Source organism: Temnothorax americanus, unplaced genomic scaffold (genome assembly GCF_048541705.1).
Source record: "Temnothorax americanus isolate GAGA-0224 unplaced genomic scaffold, ASM4854170v1 Scaffold4, whole genome shotgun sequence".
Classification (NCBI taxonomy): Eukaryota; Metazoa; Arthropoda; class Insecta; order Hymenoptera; family Formicidae; genus Temnothorax; species Temnothorax americanus.
The window spans coordinates 1984936-2004272 of record NW_027509547.1 but is presented as its reverse complement, the minus strand read 5'-3'; the positions used below and the strand labels follow the sequence as shown (position 1 = coordinate 2004272).

The 19337-nt window shown below is 42.0% G+C and overlaps 1 protein-coding gene across 2 annotated transcripts in view; it reads right to left on the bottom strand.

Moving 5' to 3' along the window:
• LOC143902614 (uncharacterized) overlaps positions 1 to 19337 on the bottom strand; it is a 106597-nt gene that overhangs the window by 24195 nt on the left and 63065 nt on the right. The window contains exon 1 of one of the 2 annotated variants that reach the window (XM_077415682.1): positions 19078 to 19286. The exons of the other annotated variant lie outside the window; for it this stretch is intronic. Within the exon in view, the coding sequence (XP_077271808.1) occupies positions 19078 to 19178 (101 nt within the window). The 5' untranslated portion in view covers positions 19179 to 19286. Of the gene's footprint in view, positions 1 to 19077; positions 19287 to 19337 lie in introns of those variants that run through there. 2 annotated transcript variants of the gene reach the window in all.

Here is a 19337-nt window from a genome sequence, read left to right as displayed (position 1 = left end):
GAAATAAAATGAAAGTGGAAATAGAATCCTCGCCGTCCGTAAAATCTGGCTGTGTACGGTCGTTAAAACTCGCCGTAATTCGTTTAATTGAAACGCCAATTTCATCGAACTCATTGTCGAAACGTCGATACGCTATACGTATCGACCCCGCGGCCTCGTCCAATATCCTCTACTGAAAAAAATTATTGCATCGCCGCGATACGGCGATTAATACTGGACCGAACAACGGAGCTAATGAAACGAGCGATGCGCCTCCCGATATAGGATGCACTACATTGAGCGCCGGTTAATGGCTAAAATTCCATAAAACGAAAGCGGGAATCGCGTGTGTGGCGACTCTAATAAGCACCGTAGAGGAATCCGTCTTTTTTAGTGCGGCGGAGGCTGGGTCAGCAGCCGCGATTCGCAGCTACCTTAAGGCTCCGACGTCTTTTTCCACCCGCGAGATTTACCGAGAAGACCGAGAAGGAACAAGAGCGCCGGGAAAGGGAGAGAGATGATGCTTTTTGCCGCTTGTTCCCGTAGGATACGTGCGGAACGCCATTCCACCGAGACAGTCCGGCCGAGCTTTAATTATGAAGCGACGATCGGGGAGGGTAATAATTTCGAGACGTTAAGCCACGTTTGTTCTATGGCAATTTATTTATTAACGGTTAGCGATTACTTCACTCGCGGGCGCGATTAACGCTGACCGGAAAGGGATTACCCGATGCGAGAAGTCTCAGGTGGGATATTCTTTAACGATCGATCGCTACGACCTCGCTTCTTCGCTGATTGAGTTCTTTCTTTCGGGTTTTCTGCTCCCCGCAGGTGCATTCGTGGACAAAAAAGGTATTATAGAGTGTCTAATGAACTGAGTTCTAGGTACTCCTAGTTACAGAAGCTCTTAATGATGGACTACATCGATGGGTGTGTTGATACACCGGATCGTGCGAGATACATTCTTTATCGATAGATCTTCAATTCCAGGATATCTTGGATCACATGATTAATCTTTCAGAATCTATTGAACTTTTAACTTTTAGGTTTATTGGTTCTTTTTTCAAGCTCTCGTTTTTTCATATCGTTAAGCGTTTTAATTTTTCTAACATGTATTGCGCAATCTAAATTTTTAAAGGACGAATTTTAATTTCTCTACTTATCACTATAAATTCAATCATACCGATTACTCCTTGTCATTCTGTATTAACCTAGAATTTTTCACATTATTGTATATATTTTTATAGCACGCTTAATTATTTTAGATAAATGGAATTCCTTAACACGTAGAAGTAACGTATCAAAAAATAATATTTATTTTCGTTCCCGTTACGGTTATCAAAAGTTCATATGATGTTTCAATCCTCTACAAAAAGAGATGTTTAAATTCAAGACGAAGACATAGCTGAATGGACAAAGATAGCGGCGCAGCATACAAAAATACCAGCCTGACGATGAATATATTCGTGTCAGGAGGAGATAAAAGAAAACGAATACTCGGAGCTTGTCCGCGCGGGAGAGATTCTCGTCGTCGACGATGTGGTAGGAGCGGGATACCTTTGAAGATCGGTATCGTTGCCAATGACAAAAGTTCGTCCCGTCTTTCATTCCGAACCTATCTCAACTGTAGACTTTTACCGTCGAATAATAGATATTATCAAAGTGAAATCTGTCTGTTCCTTCACGAAAATCATAATAGATGACGAGTATACGTACATTCTCATACTTTTTTTTTATGATAAATCGTACTCGTATGTATAAATAATTTCACGTGCACGCGCAGGATGTAATTTCAAGCTTTACATATTTCATTTGAATTTCTATACAATTTGCGACAAAAGATATAACGAACTAAATCGAATATTTCTGAATTGAGATTTTTTTTCCTTGGCCTTCTGACTTGCGAATTAATCTAAATTGAGATCGCAATTACTGCCATAAAATAAAACGCAACCAAATAATTAACAAACTCAAATTAATCACATAAAGTATATCCGCCATCTGTAAAAAAAGGCCACGCAAAACGAAACCTTTTTAATAAAAGAATCCGATGATATCGCACCTTGATTCCTTCGCGGACAGGTATGTTTTATAATCATGCGAGGCTATTACATCGTGCTCCTTCGCGTATCCGCCTACGTAGTAATAATACGTGACTTTCGGCGATGAGTTACGTCGCGGGCGAGCGGCTTTTCGAGGTGGGCGCAGGCGGGTGCGGTAAATCCGTCATGGGACCGTGACAGATTCACCTTTGTCAGGGCGGAGAGTAAAGGCGAAGAAAGCCGGCGGCGGCGCGACGAGGTGGCGACGACAAGCGGGAAGGAACGGGGCGCGAAAATGTCTCGACATCTGCTACCTCCCTCGCCCGTTGGAAATTATTAATCCCGTCAAAAGTACTAAATCATATCTCTCATGGAGAGGCTCGTGCCTCCGAGGAGCGTTTCGAGGACGACGGGGAGAGCGAGGAGGGCGTGGAGGGCGAAAGGAACGTCGCCGTCGCGGGCAGCGAAGGCGACCTTGATTTAGGGTCGTGGAAACCCTTCTTCCTTCGCGGACGGAGAGCGCGCGCGGATCCCGCCGGTGATATTTATAGCTCCGGAAAGTATTTCGTTCGAGTGTAGAGATTCCTCGGGGAGACGCAATCGCGCGGGACGCGAGCGAATTTTTCATCGGGCGCAATGACGAGAGCGCTAATACGGACGCTTGTTTATGTCTTAATTCTTCCCTCGCCTGGGGGATGGGGAGGGTTAACCGCGGCCCGAGGAATAGCGCTTAATATCCATCGTTTATATCTTAATCTGGTTACCGTGTAATGGACGCCTCCGGGTAGCGTCCTGCTTTTATGATAAACCGTTCCGAAAATGGAGACACGCGAGGGGCTAAACTCTGCAGAAGATGGGGGCGCGGTACAACGGACAACGGGTACATTACTAACTGTCATGCTGTCACGATAAGAACCACGATGCTTACCGCGCGCAGCAACGCGTGTTAAGAAGATAAGCTCGTTTGATGAAGACGTTCCTGCAGGGATGACTTGACAAAACTCTTACGATTGACACGGTTAGGTAGTCGTTCAACGTCAAACAACATATGGTTGCATCATCAATTTTCTTTGTCATCAAGTTTTTGTTTCTTTTCTGATTTTTGTCTTGGAGAAAATTAATTAAACTTTAATTAACCGGGATTTCCAGATACGCAGGGCTTAAATTGATAATCAGTAATCGTTCATTACACTACCGTCTTTCCCACAAGCGCTTCGCAGAAATGCAGGGGCGGAGATAACAAGAACAACGAAGAAGGAACGACTTCTGTAATTTGTTCGCTATGCGAGACCGCGAATACCTCCGTCGCTCCGTGCCCTTTTGTTTTACACAGATCGTCCCCTTTCGGCGCGAATCCACCGGGGACCGAGAGAGAACCGGCAATTCGGCGACGGACGGAGCCTGCGGGGACCGGCGCGGCGGAGGCATTCCCCGACAGGCAGAGCGCGTTGAAGCAGAGTAGAGAAATGCACGAGAAAATATCACGCTTAATGAATCGCTCCTGTGCACTGACCTCATCTCGCGCGGTAATGGAATTTCAAAACACGCGAAACGCGCCTCTCCGTCGCACGTTCTCGACACCCTGTCGCCCCGTTGCGGTCGCCTGTCACCTTCCACTGCCACGACCATCTTGCTGTCCGTGGCTTGACGTTAATGTCGAATTGCATTTTTTATTCCCTTTCTGATTACGGCGGTTATGCAGATGTCGCATTCAACATGGCGCTCGAGATGTTCACTCGGAAAAGTCGAATATTTTATCACAAGCTTATTTCATATACTTCTCAAGTTCAACGTCGATAAATATAACATGCAATAATAATAGTGTTAATATTTTTGAGAATTTTTGCTGTTTCTATTAATACCTTAGTGACAGTTTTAAAATGGAATTATATTGTAATCAATATTCCTATTCATATTAATATTTGTACGAATAGTGTACCTGAACAATGTTAAAAAGTTAATGAATTGGTTAATCAATGGAAGGAAAGATATCCGCGCACGTGTCTGTCTATATATTTCTCTGACAATTGAAATAGTTTTTGTTTAATAGATTAGGACAAATCAATTTACTTTTTATATATTTACTTTTTATATATTTATACTTACAAATTAACTTTGTAAAAATTATCTGCTTATACATATATATAGATTAGGTTTAAAATAAGTTAATCTTTAATAAAAACGAAATATTCACATTTATTTATAATATAGTTTTGTTATTTTCTCGAACCGTTTTATCTTTCTTTTCTTTTCCATAATTTGAATTTTTGGGCGATGGTGTCATTATTTCTTTGTTTGAAATAATTGTTCAGCGAAATACTAGAAAAACTACGTTAATAACATCGTTAGTAAATTCTTGATATTTTTTTATGTTTCTTTCGTTTAGAAACAGATCTCCCGTGATACTCTTTCTAGTTGCTGTTTCTAAAACAGCTTTCCGTAAAGTTCGTTGTAAAAATTTATTTTTATTCTGTTCTAAAATATAAATTCATGAAAGCTACTATATAATTATTGGCAGAATTTGTCCGCTGTTTCCTCTTTAAAATTACACTATAATTTTTATATATTTAATTTTAGAATCCATCGTTTCTCCATAAAATAAAAAAAGGACACTTTTAGAATAAAATAGCTCGAACTATTCGAACCTTCCCACTCTGTCATATTTCTGCTTCCACGCGAAATGAGATGTCACATGGGTTTACAACTTTCCACGCGTGGAAAGTTCACGCATGGACTTTGCAAGGCTCATTATGTGTCCAGCTGTTGAAAAAGATTTTTAAAAAGATTTTTGCCAAAAGAGCCGCAAAAAATATCAAAATTCGGAAAAGGCCCTATTCTGAATAATTACCTACAATTTATATTACCCTACACGACCAATCATCTTCACAGCTAGTCAAGGAGATCCGCAAAAGTTTCGTAATAATTCACGTCTTATAAATACCGGACAATATTTCAAGCAGCGTTATCAAGTATGATCGAGGATGCGCGTGACGGAGCCTTCTCACCCGTTCGGTACATACTAATCAAACTCGCGCGTAGGATTAACTTAATAGCGATTTAATCGAAAAGCGGAAACGGCCGTTTAACTCTCAGGACTCGATCGGGATCGTGCGTGTATCTATCTTATCGTTAAACAGTTCCTTAATCGAGGTCCGCGTTAGTCGCGTTACGGACTAATTACAGTTGTTGTCGGCTCTACCTGCGCGGCTACAATTATTATCACATACGAAACGAGCACGCGTGATCCGTCGACGACGTTGCGTTAGTAACGGTAAACCACAAATGCGACGTAATTTTTAACGCGGGCCTGGGAGACGCGCGTTAAATTACGACGTCGTCCTCGACGCGTTTCAGCAGCCAGCAGCGGCAATAATATCGCGCTTTACGACATCCCGGAGAGAGAAGAGTAAGCAAATTCGAAGCGATTCTGAATGACCTGGAATCTGGGAGACATTTTGCCAGATCCGCTCGACATTCTCCGTATAACCGTCCTCCGATCTCATAAGGAAACGGTCTGCGCATCCTCTTACCCATTATTCCCCATCGTCGATTTCTGCTTCGCGACATAATTTACGATAACTATGTGAATGTCTTTATGATGTGAAATAAAATCTTTAAAGGCATCGCGAACGACGGAAATTAAGGATAAATGAAACAGTTACTTACAAGACGCCATATTTCATGTATAATTCTTTTAGCTGAATACATAATGCAGTTATAGTCTACGTATTCACGAATTAATGTATTTGTCACAAGAGTCGCATGAAAAAACGTGTTATTTAAATACAAGCAGAAATAAATTTGATATAAACCTTTGTTTTCGTACATTACATTCCCATCATGGACGATCGGATTGCCGCTTCGCGACAAGTCTTCCTAAAGTCCGATTATCTCTGTAAGCCGGTCACGCTTGAAGCAGAGATGTCCGTGGTATAAATTCAGACCAACCTATGGCCGACCCATGTCTTGAATAATTGTTACGATTCAACAAGCAATATAATCATGTATTTTTTTAGGCTTCGAAAAAAAAATATTCTTATTCCGTCCACACAATACTTACTCCTATATATAAGCTTTAGTACCAAAATTTTTCTAGAAGAGACTAAGAACCTTCCTAACGATGTTTTACATATTTTTTTATCGAAAGAAACACAATTTCTTAGCTAAACGCAGTATTCAAAGCGGTACTAAGAATTTTTTTCTTAATCTATTATTTATAATTTATATTATTTTATATTCAATTATATAAATTATGTAATAATGTAATTAAACTATTTAAGAAAATGCAATAAAGTTCGGTTTACGCAATAAATCAACCGAGTAAACGATTGCCGATCATTACATGATATATTTTATATATTTTCACAACGCACACTCACGTGCCAGTCTTCACAACCCGGTCACGTTTGCCTGACGAAAATCCACGGCATTTCGTAACCGTCGTTCCACTGACGGTCTGTTTATGATTGGTACGACTCCCAGGACGGTCGTTCAAAACGAAAGCGGAGAGCCGGAAGCTCGCTCGCACCCTCGTCGAGCGACGTCCGTTTCGAAGGCGCGCCGCCCGCGCCGCCTGTTTCACGCCGCGCGCTTAATTCGGCAGTATCACGAGATATATTAATTAACGATGGGCCCCGGACTTGCAACCCAATTTAGAAACAAGCGCCTTGTTTGCATATACCGGCCGAAGTTCGCGCGGACACCCTCGTAGCGGTACGCGCAATCGACTCGATATAAATAGCTTTCGGGCACGAGGGATGGCCAGGAGGGAGAGAGGATATAGAGGTGTTTCGCGCGTTAGAGCCCTCCGTGAGTGTTTAACGAAGAATCCCGCTGTTAGTAGCCCGGCATTAACTCACTCTCTCTCTCTCTCTCTCTCTCTCTCTCTCTCTCTCTCTCGCTCTTTCTTATTCCAGCCACTCGAGCGCTTTACCGCCGGAACGCAGGGCCGGGATGCCATCCTTAAATGCCGCGTCCGCACTTTCGGGCAACTTCGACTTCGCAAACAACGTCAGGTTTTCAGCACCCGCCGGTTCGAGCCTCTGGTTCCGTGTAATGAACCTTGGAGAACCTCAAGAGAATTCGAGAGATGAATGAACTCTTATAAAGATCGATCCCTCCCGAGCGACGGAGGACCTGAAAAGTCCTGACAGGGTTACGTAAAATGACTCGTAAAATTTTGCTAATCGTTAAAAAGATGCGAGGTTTATCGCAAAACAAAAAAATATATTTATCAGATATGTGTTATTATCGAAATATGCTAGATACATTAGGATACTATTCAGAGACATTTCGATACAACATAAATGCGATATCGCAACATGGTATATAAAACTAAGCGATCGTATACTCATTAGGGAACATTTAATTAGTATGAAATATGTAGCTATATGAACGAGACAAGACAAAGTCAGGTCGTATCATGTACTACACACGACGCGATACCATAAAGGATTAACGGATTGCCCGCGATAAGCGCGAGTATAGGCTCTCCGTTCGTCGCCCCCATCTTTCAGCTCCACTAATAAGCTCAATCGCCCCTATAGTAGCTCCCGATGCGCGTGAATGCAAATAATTCCGTCCCTTCGTATTTCAAGGTATAGGCTTTGAGCGAGAAATTAAGCGTCGCGCGAAACGTAAGCAACAGCATATAGTGAATACTTATTTTATTTGTTTTTTTTTTTATGTGTAATGCGCAAGTTGAATTCGCAATTAGATTATCGGTCAACCGTCGCAAGATTGTACTTTTATGAAATCGTCGTTCGTGGATTTCAGATTGCGTGTTCGCGGACGACGCGGGTCCGGGAAACTCGTATCGAGCGTTCTTACGCTTTTGCGGTTAGCGATGCAATTAATGCCTGTACCTTACGCATTCAACTAGCTCCGAGTCGCCCGGGGACCTCGCGGATTTTCTGACATAGCGCGCGTCCAACGTAGCGACGGAATTATAATCGCCGACCGAGCGGGCATATATTAATTGCCCCCGAGCAACATTTCTTAAAAGCTTCAACCGGAGCCCCGACCCGTTTAGCCGTATCCACGTCGCAATTAAATTTCAATATGTGTAATTATATCCGATATTCCAGCACAGATCCGCGGTGCGTAACATGTACGGGAATAATTTGGCAAATGTTACATAATTACAGGGCAGCGTCGGGACGTTTAATCCCTTCGCTTTCACTAGTCACTTATACGACGACATAATACCTTTATGTAATGTCGCGTCGAATTATAGAACTCAATTGGTAGGGGATTATAAATCATGCTGTGAATACGGACTCATGAATATTATAAGATCATATCGGGCATACATAAATATCGTATATGCTTAAAAAATATTATCATACAATTGAGTTATAGAAGATTAAAAAATTCATCGCTAATTACAATTGTTGCGGTCTATTCAGGCTGACTTATTGCATCGGCTGAATTTCACTGTACTCTGTTGCAAATGTAAATTAAGAATAATAAAAAAAAGTACCCGTACAGATTTATGCGTTACGCTGCTCGAGGTATATGTTTAATTGCCATTGCAACTCATGCGATATATAATCTTAAGGATATATACGTGTTAAGATCGCATGATCAAGTACTCCTGATTGTATACTGTGCTCTTCGAAAAGTTACTTTCGATCTCAATCGCATAAATGTTACCATACGATAAATTGATCAATTGCAATTATTGCAATATTTGGCAGGTATTTGATTAAATTAGAACTTGTGATATTATATTCCTCTAATTATGTAAAATATTTACGTTATAAAACTATAAATCACTTAAGTCAAGCAGGAAATTAATTAATATAATATATTCCCTCTTATATATATGACGTATTCAAGGAACAACATTTTCGTATTCAATTTGAATTCAGTGATGCTGTAATACAATTATGAAACTTTCGCAACTTATGCAACCTATATGGGATTCAGACCTTGGCGTTGCAACGGTTGCATTCCATTAGGCGTCTGTTTCAGTTCGCACTGCAGATATATTACTGCTTCCTTTACATATGATCATCCTGCTCTTACAAAATTTCGGAAGAAAATTTATTCGCAACTTGATATTTAAATATTCGAACTATATTTTGTACACACACACACACACACACACACACACACACACACACACACACACACACACACACACACACACACACACACACACACACACACACACACACACTGTATGATAAATTTAAATAATTTAAATTCCAATAGCTCTTTTTCTTATCATTTTTTTGTCTTTAATTTATTTTCCTCGAATTTGTCGTCAATTACAATATTTTAAGTATTTTTACTTTATTTTTTGTAGTGTGAAAATAGCTACGTTTAGAAATTAAAAAAATCCAATTAATACGGTTGAGATTTGGCCTTCAATCAGATATAAATTTGATTTCTCTCACTCATTAAACCACTATGGCTCTCCCTATCTAGACCTGTTTAGTTCCCTAAATAGAATCTTATCGTGTGAATGCTCTTCGATGGCGACGCGAAAATAAGGCGAACCGCGAAAGGGGACATTGATTCGGTTAAGCAATTAAATTTGGGTACCCCATCCCGGGTACGTCCCAGAGGAAGACTTTTTCCTGGGTCTACGGAGAATCGCGGGTAGATTCGCCCCGCAAACAGGATATGCGGGGGACAAGTTGCGGCGTTATCTGAAATTTAGGGCGCAGCCAGGGCGGAAATTGAGCCAAGGCCGTGGCTGGGCTTTCCCGCTTTACGCGGGATATATGTTGCAGCGTCATAAATTCAAGAGCTTTCGTTCGAATCACGGTAAGCTCTTTCTCTCTCTCTCTCTTTCTCTTTCCCTCTCTCCTTGTCGCTGGATGAAAATCAAGTAAAAGCTGCTCGTATCTCGTTAAATAATTGAATACGGTCTTTAGTAATAGATGAAGCTTAAACCCTTTAACACATATTTTATCTGCAGTTTTCGATAACAAATTAAACCATTTATGTCTGAATCATAAAAGGGTATTAAAATATTTGTCCTATGTTATTAATTTACGATGCATGATGCTACGCTTTAATCATTCTCGTGTGTTTACATAAATTATTGCAATTAATTATATCTTATAATTTATTTGTCTTAAATTAAATCATAAAAAATTTTAATTATCTAGTATAATCTCCTGAAACTGTTTCTCCAAATTCAGTTATTTTGCATTCACTGATACTTTATACAAGATCTTTTATTTTTAGAAATAAAATGATGCTCCGTGCTATCGCTGCACATGAAAAATCTATCCAAAATTTAGTTCGTTTAAAAATTATATTACGGTTTGCCTCGACTAACTTTTTCATAAAAAAGCTGTCTTTTCTAACATGGCACAATTACCATATTAGCTTTTATTACTATTATTTGAAATTTATAGACATTATATTCATTATAAGCGATGTTTGCTGTCGGACTCAAGTGCAACTAAACACAAACGTTTCACGGCAAGTGGTATTTAGCCGCGGATCGGGGGAAGCAATCTCGCGAAAGTAGCGCGTATAAAGCGTAGCGCCGGTATTACGCGTCGGCTCTTCGAAGCTCGAACGAACGATCTGTCTCGCCGCGACTATGCGGGGAGACAAAGAGAGAGAGAGAGAGAGAGAGAGAGAGAGAGGAGAGAGAGAGAGAGGAGAGAGAAGCGGTACGGTGTGCGGTTCGGTTTACAGCTCGAGGGCCCGGTCGCGAGGGCCGTAATATAGGGGCTCGAGCATTTAGCTTATCGCGACCGACTATCTACCGGTGGCATACGCCCACGTTGGGGCGCTTTTCCACCCCTGCGGGCGGAGCTGCGTAACGCGCTTGTGTGGGAACGGGGGCGACGGCGACGGCGGCGGCAGTGAGCCCTTAAATCAGGCCGCAGCCTCCGGCGCAACGCGATGCGACGCGAGGCGAGGCGAGGCAACGGCGTACGTTACGTCGGGACTTTCGGTTATCGCGACTTCCAACTGCCGACCCTGGCCAGAGATAAGATTAACGACGAATTAGAAGAGCTTACTCACCGTGACGCGACAATCTCGTTGAAATCATCGGTATAGCCAAACCACAGTTGTTACTAATGTCTTCATTCCGCTTATTGGCGCGAAACTCGCGCGCTTGCTGCGGATTCCGGGGATTTCAGCGAGATGAAATCTGCAGCCCCGCAGGCGTGCTACGTTGCGTTGTACTTGCGTCTTCTGAAGGAAGTGCAATTACATGAGTTTATCGCGGCCGCGCGCTCGAAGATAGGCCTTTAATTTTAATGGGAAGTCTTCTCATTAAATACGATTAACGGCGGCTCAGGTCTCATTAAGTGGAATCATAGAGTGTAATAAAATTGGCACGAAAAGATTGTCCGGATATCGCGGCGTAAGCCCCCGCTGTTATTACCAATATCTTTATTCGCGTGTATGACACGTTTTACGTTCATCTGTCGTGAATTCAATCCGCGATTGAATGAGATGAAGTCTACGTAGCCGGGAGATACCCCGTCGTATCATTACGTTGCTTACTTTTACGCGAGGCCCAATTACATAACTTGTCGTTGTCACTCGTTGTCGCTCGAGGATAGCGATTTTGTGTTAATAGAATGTTTTCCCGCGAAGAGGAGAGCTGTAAGGTATAATAAAACTTAATAGCTACTCAATACACTTTTATATAAGTACTTCTAAGATTACGTCCAGATTTTTCCGTAACGATCCGACGCACGGTTCTTCAACCCCGCGATATTTTTATAAGATAAATAACATGACAAGGGGGGGATTACAGTCACTTTGGTACATGTTGCCACATGGCAGATCACGCTGGCCACGTTTCTCGCGACACCATTAATCCTCGAATCTCCTAAACGAACGCGCGGTTGTTTAACGTGCAAACAGTAATTACGGCCGAATTTCCTGGAACGTGAGTTGAACGAGACACAGAATCGAACGAGAGAGAGAGAGAGAGAGAGAGAGAGAAAGCGAAAAAGCTGACGTGGCTCTTACATTCGTCTAATAAGAGTCGTTGATCTGTTTTCCTACGCCTACACGCTTCGTTTCCCGCCCACGAGATGTTCCCGTTTAATTGGAACGACACGTGACATCGATACAATATTATCGATTTGTCAAGGGGAAGAGAACATCGAGCTTTACGATCAGTCGCAAACACATAGTATATATCCCGAGACGAGACGAGATAAATTGGCTCTCCCGAGGCCGGTTTGCCTCTCGTCTTAACGAAAACGGAGAAGAGCCGCGAAACGTCGGCATAAAGTGTCAGCAAATGTTGAACAACGGGCACAGTGATTTCTTACGGGCCACCCTTTACTCATTCGATGTGACGGGGCCGAGACCGTTCGTTCATTCCGCTCGTATTCTCGGTCTCTCCCCCGCCGTTCGGACATCTCGGGCCACCCCTCGGGGCATTGAAAGGCAGCTGCTTACGGCGCGCGTAAAATACGAGCAGCAAACTATTACGAGCGCCACGTTTCGCAGCCGATCGATCGGAAGAGCGAGAGAAGGAGGGAGGAGAAGGGAACGCGTCGTTATTTACGCCGGATTGAATACGCGACATCGGATGGAAGTGGTGGAACGCATTAACGCACGAAGGAGGATCGTTGAAAGTTTGAAAGTGAGGCACTTCATTCATCGATGTTGTTAGCGAGACCACCGCGTTAAGCACGAAATTAAAAGAAGGCCGACGAGTGTAAACTTAATGAAGATTTTATACGAAGCAAGCTGTAAATGTGCGATGCTTATCAGAATGCTATATATTGAGCTATTCAATTAATTCGCGTTTAAAGCACGTCTAATCTAAAGAGCATGAAATAATGAACGGAATATAGAATGAATGACTAAATAAATCGATGTTCATAATAAACATGAAAACTATGCAATCTGTATAATTATACGATTTTAATTTTAAAGCTCAAAATATTTGATATTTCTTGAAATTCTTATATTATTCAAACAAATATCAAAAAAATTTTATCTAGCATTTAACATTGATTTACAAAAAATTTATGCAAATGCGATAGTTTTCATTTTATTTTATTTCCATATTATTATATTATATTTTTATTTTATTTTATTTTATTTTTTATTTTTTTGCCAAATAAATAATTCTCTTATTGCTGCAACTAAAATAATGTTGATACGATGATGCACGAATCTGCAGCTAGCTAATGTAAAAAAGAAGAGTAGAGTAAAGTCACCGTAGGTCGAATATATGGCGGATCTCGATGGGCGCAGATAGGAGAAATGGCGGTAAAGTCGGATTTAATAGAGAGTTCTTGTGCGGAGCTTATGCCGTGCCGGTGCTGCGTGTAACCCCGAGACCTGACGTCGGCATATTGCATTATCGCCCGACTTATGGGATTCCATATTCAATATGGATAGTAGACCGGGAGGTCGGCGGGCCCGAACGATCTCCAAAGGTGGAGCGTATTTCAAACTCGACGGCTCCTTACGACTCGGAAAGGACCGGGCGGCGGGTTCTACTCTTGCGAGAAGTATATAGTATACTATATTACATCGAGCGATATGACCCATACGTCAGTTCACGAAGGGACCCCGGCGAACTTTCAAAGTGAGAGGCTTATATACTGACGTCGACGTACCTTCAAACGACTTTTCTACTTTACAATGTCGAAGAGACTGCCGTGCCACTTGCGGAGCGACGGTAGCAATGGTCGTTAACAATAAATAAAAGTATTTTTCATTTAATTTATATTTAACATGTATAAAATATTATATATACGTGCGGTTTCAACATTATTTTTTGATATTAAACAAGTGTTTTAATCACTTAATCCAGAATCGAGATGTTTAAAAACAAAGTGCATGAAACTGTGCCAAAGTATAAGATCTTGCGTTGTTTGTATAAAATCTATTGCTTTTCAATGTTAATATAATGTTCTACTGCAAAAAGCGAGATAAAATTTAAATTAAGTTAGTGAAGACACAACTGCAAGAAAATATGTGACTCTCTTTTAATGCGTAATATATAATAAATAATGTGTTCGCAGTGCCGAAAATAAAATAAAATAAATCGAATCGGAACGTGGAACAATATGTTATAAAGACAGGAGAAGAAAAATGCGAAGAAATCTCGTGAGACTTGAAGGTATAGAAGTGCTTTCGACTTGTGTAGTCGACGCCTGCAGCAAACCACTTCGACAGCTTCATGCATCGCGGTTTGCCTGCACGTAGGAGCATCCTTTCTATATACAGGGTGTCCTAACATAGCTGTACGAATAGATAATACTATGTTATTTCCAATAAAATTCGCAATCTTTTTTTTTGTCAAAATTTCCTGTCATTTCTATCCTATTTTTACTTATGCTCTTCATCTATTACAAAAAGCACATATACATTGACATTTTTGTTATCAGAAATAGTGTGAATAAAATAAAATTCCACTATTCTATTTACAGAAAAAAATTATTTTATGTGTTCAGCCAAATGCAAGTTTAATTCTACTTTGTTCGAGCTTCGTTAAATAATGTGACCTAAAAGAACTACGAAATGGAATACGTTCTTTTTTATAGCAATAACCCGATATGTATATTTATTATCCGACCCAGAAATAAAACCCACTCCGTCGTCTATTAAATAATCCACCTGTAAAGGGCCCGTTTCGCCATAATCGGACGCTTATTGCAGCCTACGCGATTTACCGATGCCACCGTATGGTGCATGGCGCAGATAAATAATGCCGGGAAGAAACAGATGCAAGCTGGGGAGAAAACGGAGCCTGCGGGTGTTTGCAGTATCGGACTGGCTTACTTTTGCACCCTTGGTACGCGACTCTCTACCTCTCCGCGTTTTTGTACATCACGTACGCCTATATTGCGTCTCGATATATGTCAAAATTATCTATTTTTTTAAATTAATAGTCGTTTGATTTTATAGATATATATTGAAATTTTAGCAATGTCATTCTGTTGTTTTCTTTGCAATAAATATTAATGCTATTATACTTAACGAATCGATAAACCTTGATCTTATTTATTTTTAATCTTTATAGATCTGTTTTTCTTTCTTAAAAAAAATTCTCAGGGGCAGACATTTCGTAAATGATCACGTTCCTGGTCAGTTGAATACTCGCCGAAATTATATGAGAAACGTGCGTATGGTTCTGAAAGGACGTCGTCCGAGACGTCGATGAAGGCGTGCGGAAGGTGGACGAGGGCGGACATCGTGTGGGGTTCCCAGCGGCGCGGCGCGTTATGGTCAACGCGCTCGCTATAATAAAACTATTTCTGTCGTGGCTTACGCAACAGGGGTGGCGGCGGGCGGGGAGGGTCCCGAATCCCGTAGGATATAAATGCCGCTCGGGGTGTTTCCTTCACTGGACCGTGGTCGGCCAGTCCGCCACCTCCTGCACCTCCGCGTAGATTCAATCACGACCCCTCCGACTATACCGACGAAACTCGCGTCTCGAATACCAAGCGGACATTCTCTTCCCGGAGTCCTCCCCCCTGCCCACCCCTGGCATTAGAGCGTCCCGTCTTTTTTGATCGTGACGAGAATCGCGTTTCCCACCCGGGAAATTCACCTTGCGCTCGTTCGCCCAGCCCACGATCTCGACAACGACGACGACGGACGGAATTTTCTCGCTCGTTTTTGTCGGATCCGGTTAAACGTCACGGAGAGGTCGCTTTAGAAATCACGCGCCTCGAAAGTCGCACGCTGAAAGAACTTTCATACGGCGAATATAATGAGTTAAAAAGTCAAAGCACATAACATGGCGTAGCGATATACGACGGTCGTAGTCCCCGACCTGACAGATCAGGATACGCCAAAGCTTGTGCGTTACTTACGTCCACGACTACGATTGTCATATGTGCTTTGGCCCTTAAGCGAAACGTGGCGCATAATTCAGATCACAGCCGAGGAAGCAGTCCGATCGATTCAAATTAAATCAGATTAAATTAATTTCCTACTATATTTTGGTTCTTCATTAAACTTACGCTGAGTTTAGACACTTAATCAAGATCAAGATTCTTTCTAATTAGAAAAAAATATCTTTTTAAAACAATCGTTCTTCAAAACGCTGATTTGGGAGTAATTTGAATTAACACTTCATACTTGAATCTAAGTATTACGCGATAGTTTAAAAACACGGGGGGGGGGTAACATATTAACCTTTCTGCACTTTTCTATTTTACTGTTCGTGCATGAGCGATATCTCCGCAAAGTATGTTTTATCCACGAGACAGTTAACATAAATCGTACTCGAGACAATCTACCGAGGGTTATTAAACTAAAGTCCAAGCCCACAGGAGAAAAGCGGCGTCGAAAACCGACGCTTCTACTTATCTAGGGGGAACGAAACCACTCGTTTGCACGCACACACATATTCCGTGTTCGCACACTGAAGCACGCACAAACGAAGAGCGGTGCCGATCGATTTTCGCGCACTCTGCTTTATCTCCTCTCTACCTCGGTCGGTCCTTATATTGTTCCTGCGGCTTCTTCGCCACGACTTAGCGGAGCCGTAGATCCAATAAGACGTTTTTTTCCCGCGAAGTTTTGGCCCGCGGCCGCTCAAGTTTCGATGGGAGTCTATCGTCTGAATACCAAGTACCTGGTCTCTCGCGCTTCCCGAAGGGAAGCGAGACAGGGGGATCAGAGCGAGATCAGCGGGTCCCTAGGGACGCCCGTTAGAAAAGAAAGCGATCGCCCGCACACGCAATTTTGACAGCACCGGGAACTTTTATTGATAGCGAACTTCTACGTGGCCCCGCGCTTCGAGATTCGAACAATAACGTATTTGCAAACGTACGTTAGATGCATGCCACGGCCAAAATAACGTATTGAACGATTCAAATTTTGCGAAGCAAATTCTTACAGTCGTGTATCAAAACTTTTTAAAAAATATCGATAATGTTGGATTAAATTAGTTTTCAAAAACTTCAAATTAAACCATTGATGATTTTGTACGCATTCTCACATTCATATATCTGCATATCTAGCGATAATTATTTAAATCTTGAAGCTTGATGAGAAGCCTGACATATTTCTCGATATAAACTACCGCGTCATATTTTGTCATCGGAAACGATTAAGAAGCTCCTGGAGCGAGTCGCGGATTCTAAATCTCGCGAAGCGATCGAGAGGATTAAGCGCGAAGCGGCGTGAATTAATATAGCTCGTTTTGACTTCATCTAAAGTTAAATTAAGATGGATTATCGAAATAATGGCGTGGGCCGAGAGCCGAACGAAGCCGGCAGTGTACGCGGTAACGAAGGGTCTGTGTGTGCAAACGAGTTAATACGCTTTATTCTCAACCGTGAGAGAACGCAAAATCTACGAACGCGCGCGAACGGGACATTAGTTTGCCGCGCGGAGGATTACCGGTAGCTGTATCTCGTCCTTAATCCTGATTTAGGGATTCCGAGACGCATCTTCTCGGCAAGAAGCCTGTAAACGTATCGGTATACCGTCGCACCGGTAAGAGACGACTTAAATTACCGTCGAGGACGTTCTAGAGGAGCGTTTTACGCGCGCGCGTCTTTGTTTGATTTGCGAGATAATTAAAAAGATTCATACCTGTGCATGCACGCTCCATGTGCATACCCTGCTATTAACCTTTAATACATATATATTTAAAGATTTATCAAGGATTGTACAAACGATAGGAATATTGTATATGTATACCGATATGTAAATGTATTTGAGAACGCATTGATTTGTGCATATGTGAACGGCGACGTGCGCGAACTTGTAGATACAAATGTATCTTGTATCCTTGGATACGCGGACAGTTTGAGCACACGGATTTTGCTTATCTGTGAATATCTACATTTCCAAGAGCGTGGTTATCTCGAATTTATAGACGCGGAACTTTATGTAGGGTTGTAAGCACCGCACAGCTCGCGGCTATATGCAGATACATACACACGTACGTGAGAGTGCACGCGTCATGTGTATCTCTGCGTATTGCCGCATGAACTCGCAGAGTTCTAAATTTATATTCCGTGTACGCATGACATATATACTTTTTGCACGATAAAGTGGATAAATAATTAAAGGGAGCAGCCTATAGAGAGGAAGTTTCAAGCGGCTTAGATCCGACTCAGCAGCCATTTGGCAGTCACAAGGGCCAATAATTAAGACGGATCGGGTACTTCGCGTTACCTTTGACGAGGGCACGGTAACCGATACCGACGAGGACTGTGGCACGAGAGAAGAACGGGATCGACTTATGGGATTTCGAGGCCGCGTTAGTATCAGGTGCTTCAGAACTCTCTCACAGTTCGCGATTTACGATCGGCGTATCGCATGTGTCTGTGGCAATAACGCCGCTTGAAATTTCGAACTGAGTGCGAGCTTAGGGGTCGTTTGACGTATAAACGCGCGTCGACCAAGCGTCGAAAAAGCGTCGAGCGGTAAATAGTGCCAGCGTTTTCAAGATCTTAAGGTAATCTTCCAAAGTTTCAATTTTTACCAAAATTTAGTAAAAGTTGAAACTTTGAGGCTCAGTATCTTGATTTTTTATACCGCAAGAGATACTGAAGTTTATACCACGCATAAAGCACACCTAAATTAACGTATATTCACAGTTTCAAGAAAATCTATATAGAAAATCGATTTTCTCAGGTACAAGGACCAGAGAACTACCTTAACTATCGTAGGGATAAAATCACAAATTCAAAAGTGTGTGCTAGTCAATTTTTAACAAAAAAATTTATCAAAATAAAAGATTATATAGAAAAAATTTTTTAACTACGATCTTATTTAAATACTTATAAATTGTTAAATTTAATTTGTAATTTGTAATTTGTCCTTGATTTGATATATACATTTATCTTGAAACATCCCACGTACAAGAGTCCTACTTAATGTGTTTCGGTATCGATCGTCAGGATGAATCAACACCCATCGTACGGGCGCTCTACTATAAGCTGTTTGAAGGAACATAAAAAAGTCACGCGCATCGCAAGAAAGTCGAAAGTATACGTTACAATGGCGATATGATTCATGGATTTATTCGTTGGAACAGAAATTCGAAGTCGCATCCAGCTAATAGAAGGAAAGAAAGAAACGTCGTTTTGCGCCAGCTATATACGCCATTGGGTTTCGCGGAGAGATTTACCTCACGTTCGCGAATCCGATGCGGGAATGTTGCACGTTCGTCATCCGCCATCGCAGCTGTTCGCCGATGGTGTAGTAGGGTCCTTGCGAGAAGCGACGCATCCTTTCCACGCGCCGGGTCTTCCTCCTTCCGATATCTCGTAGCGCCCGATCGAAGCCTCAGAGAAACCAACGTGAGCGACGACGCAAGGGTGACGCGCGCCATGATCCAAGGGTAGCAACCCCCGCGACGGCGCCCACCCTACGACTCCGCGTCCACGT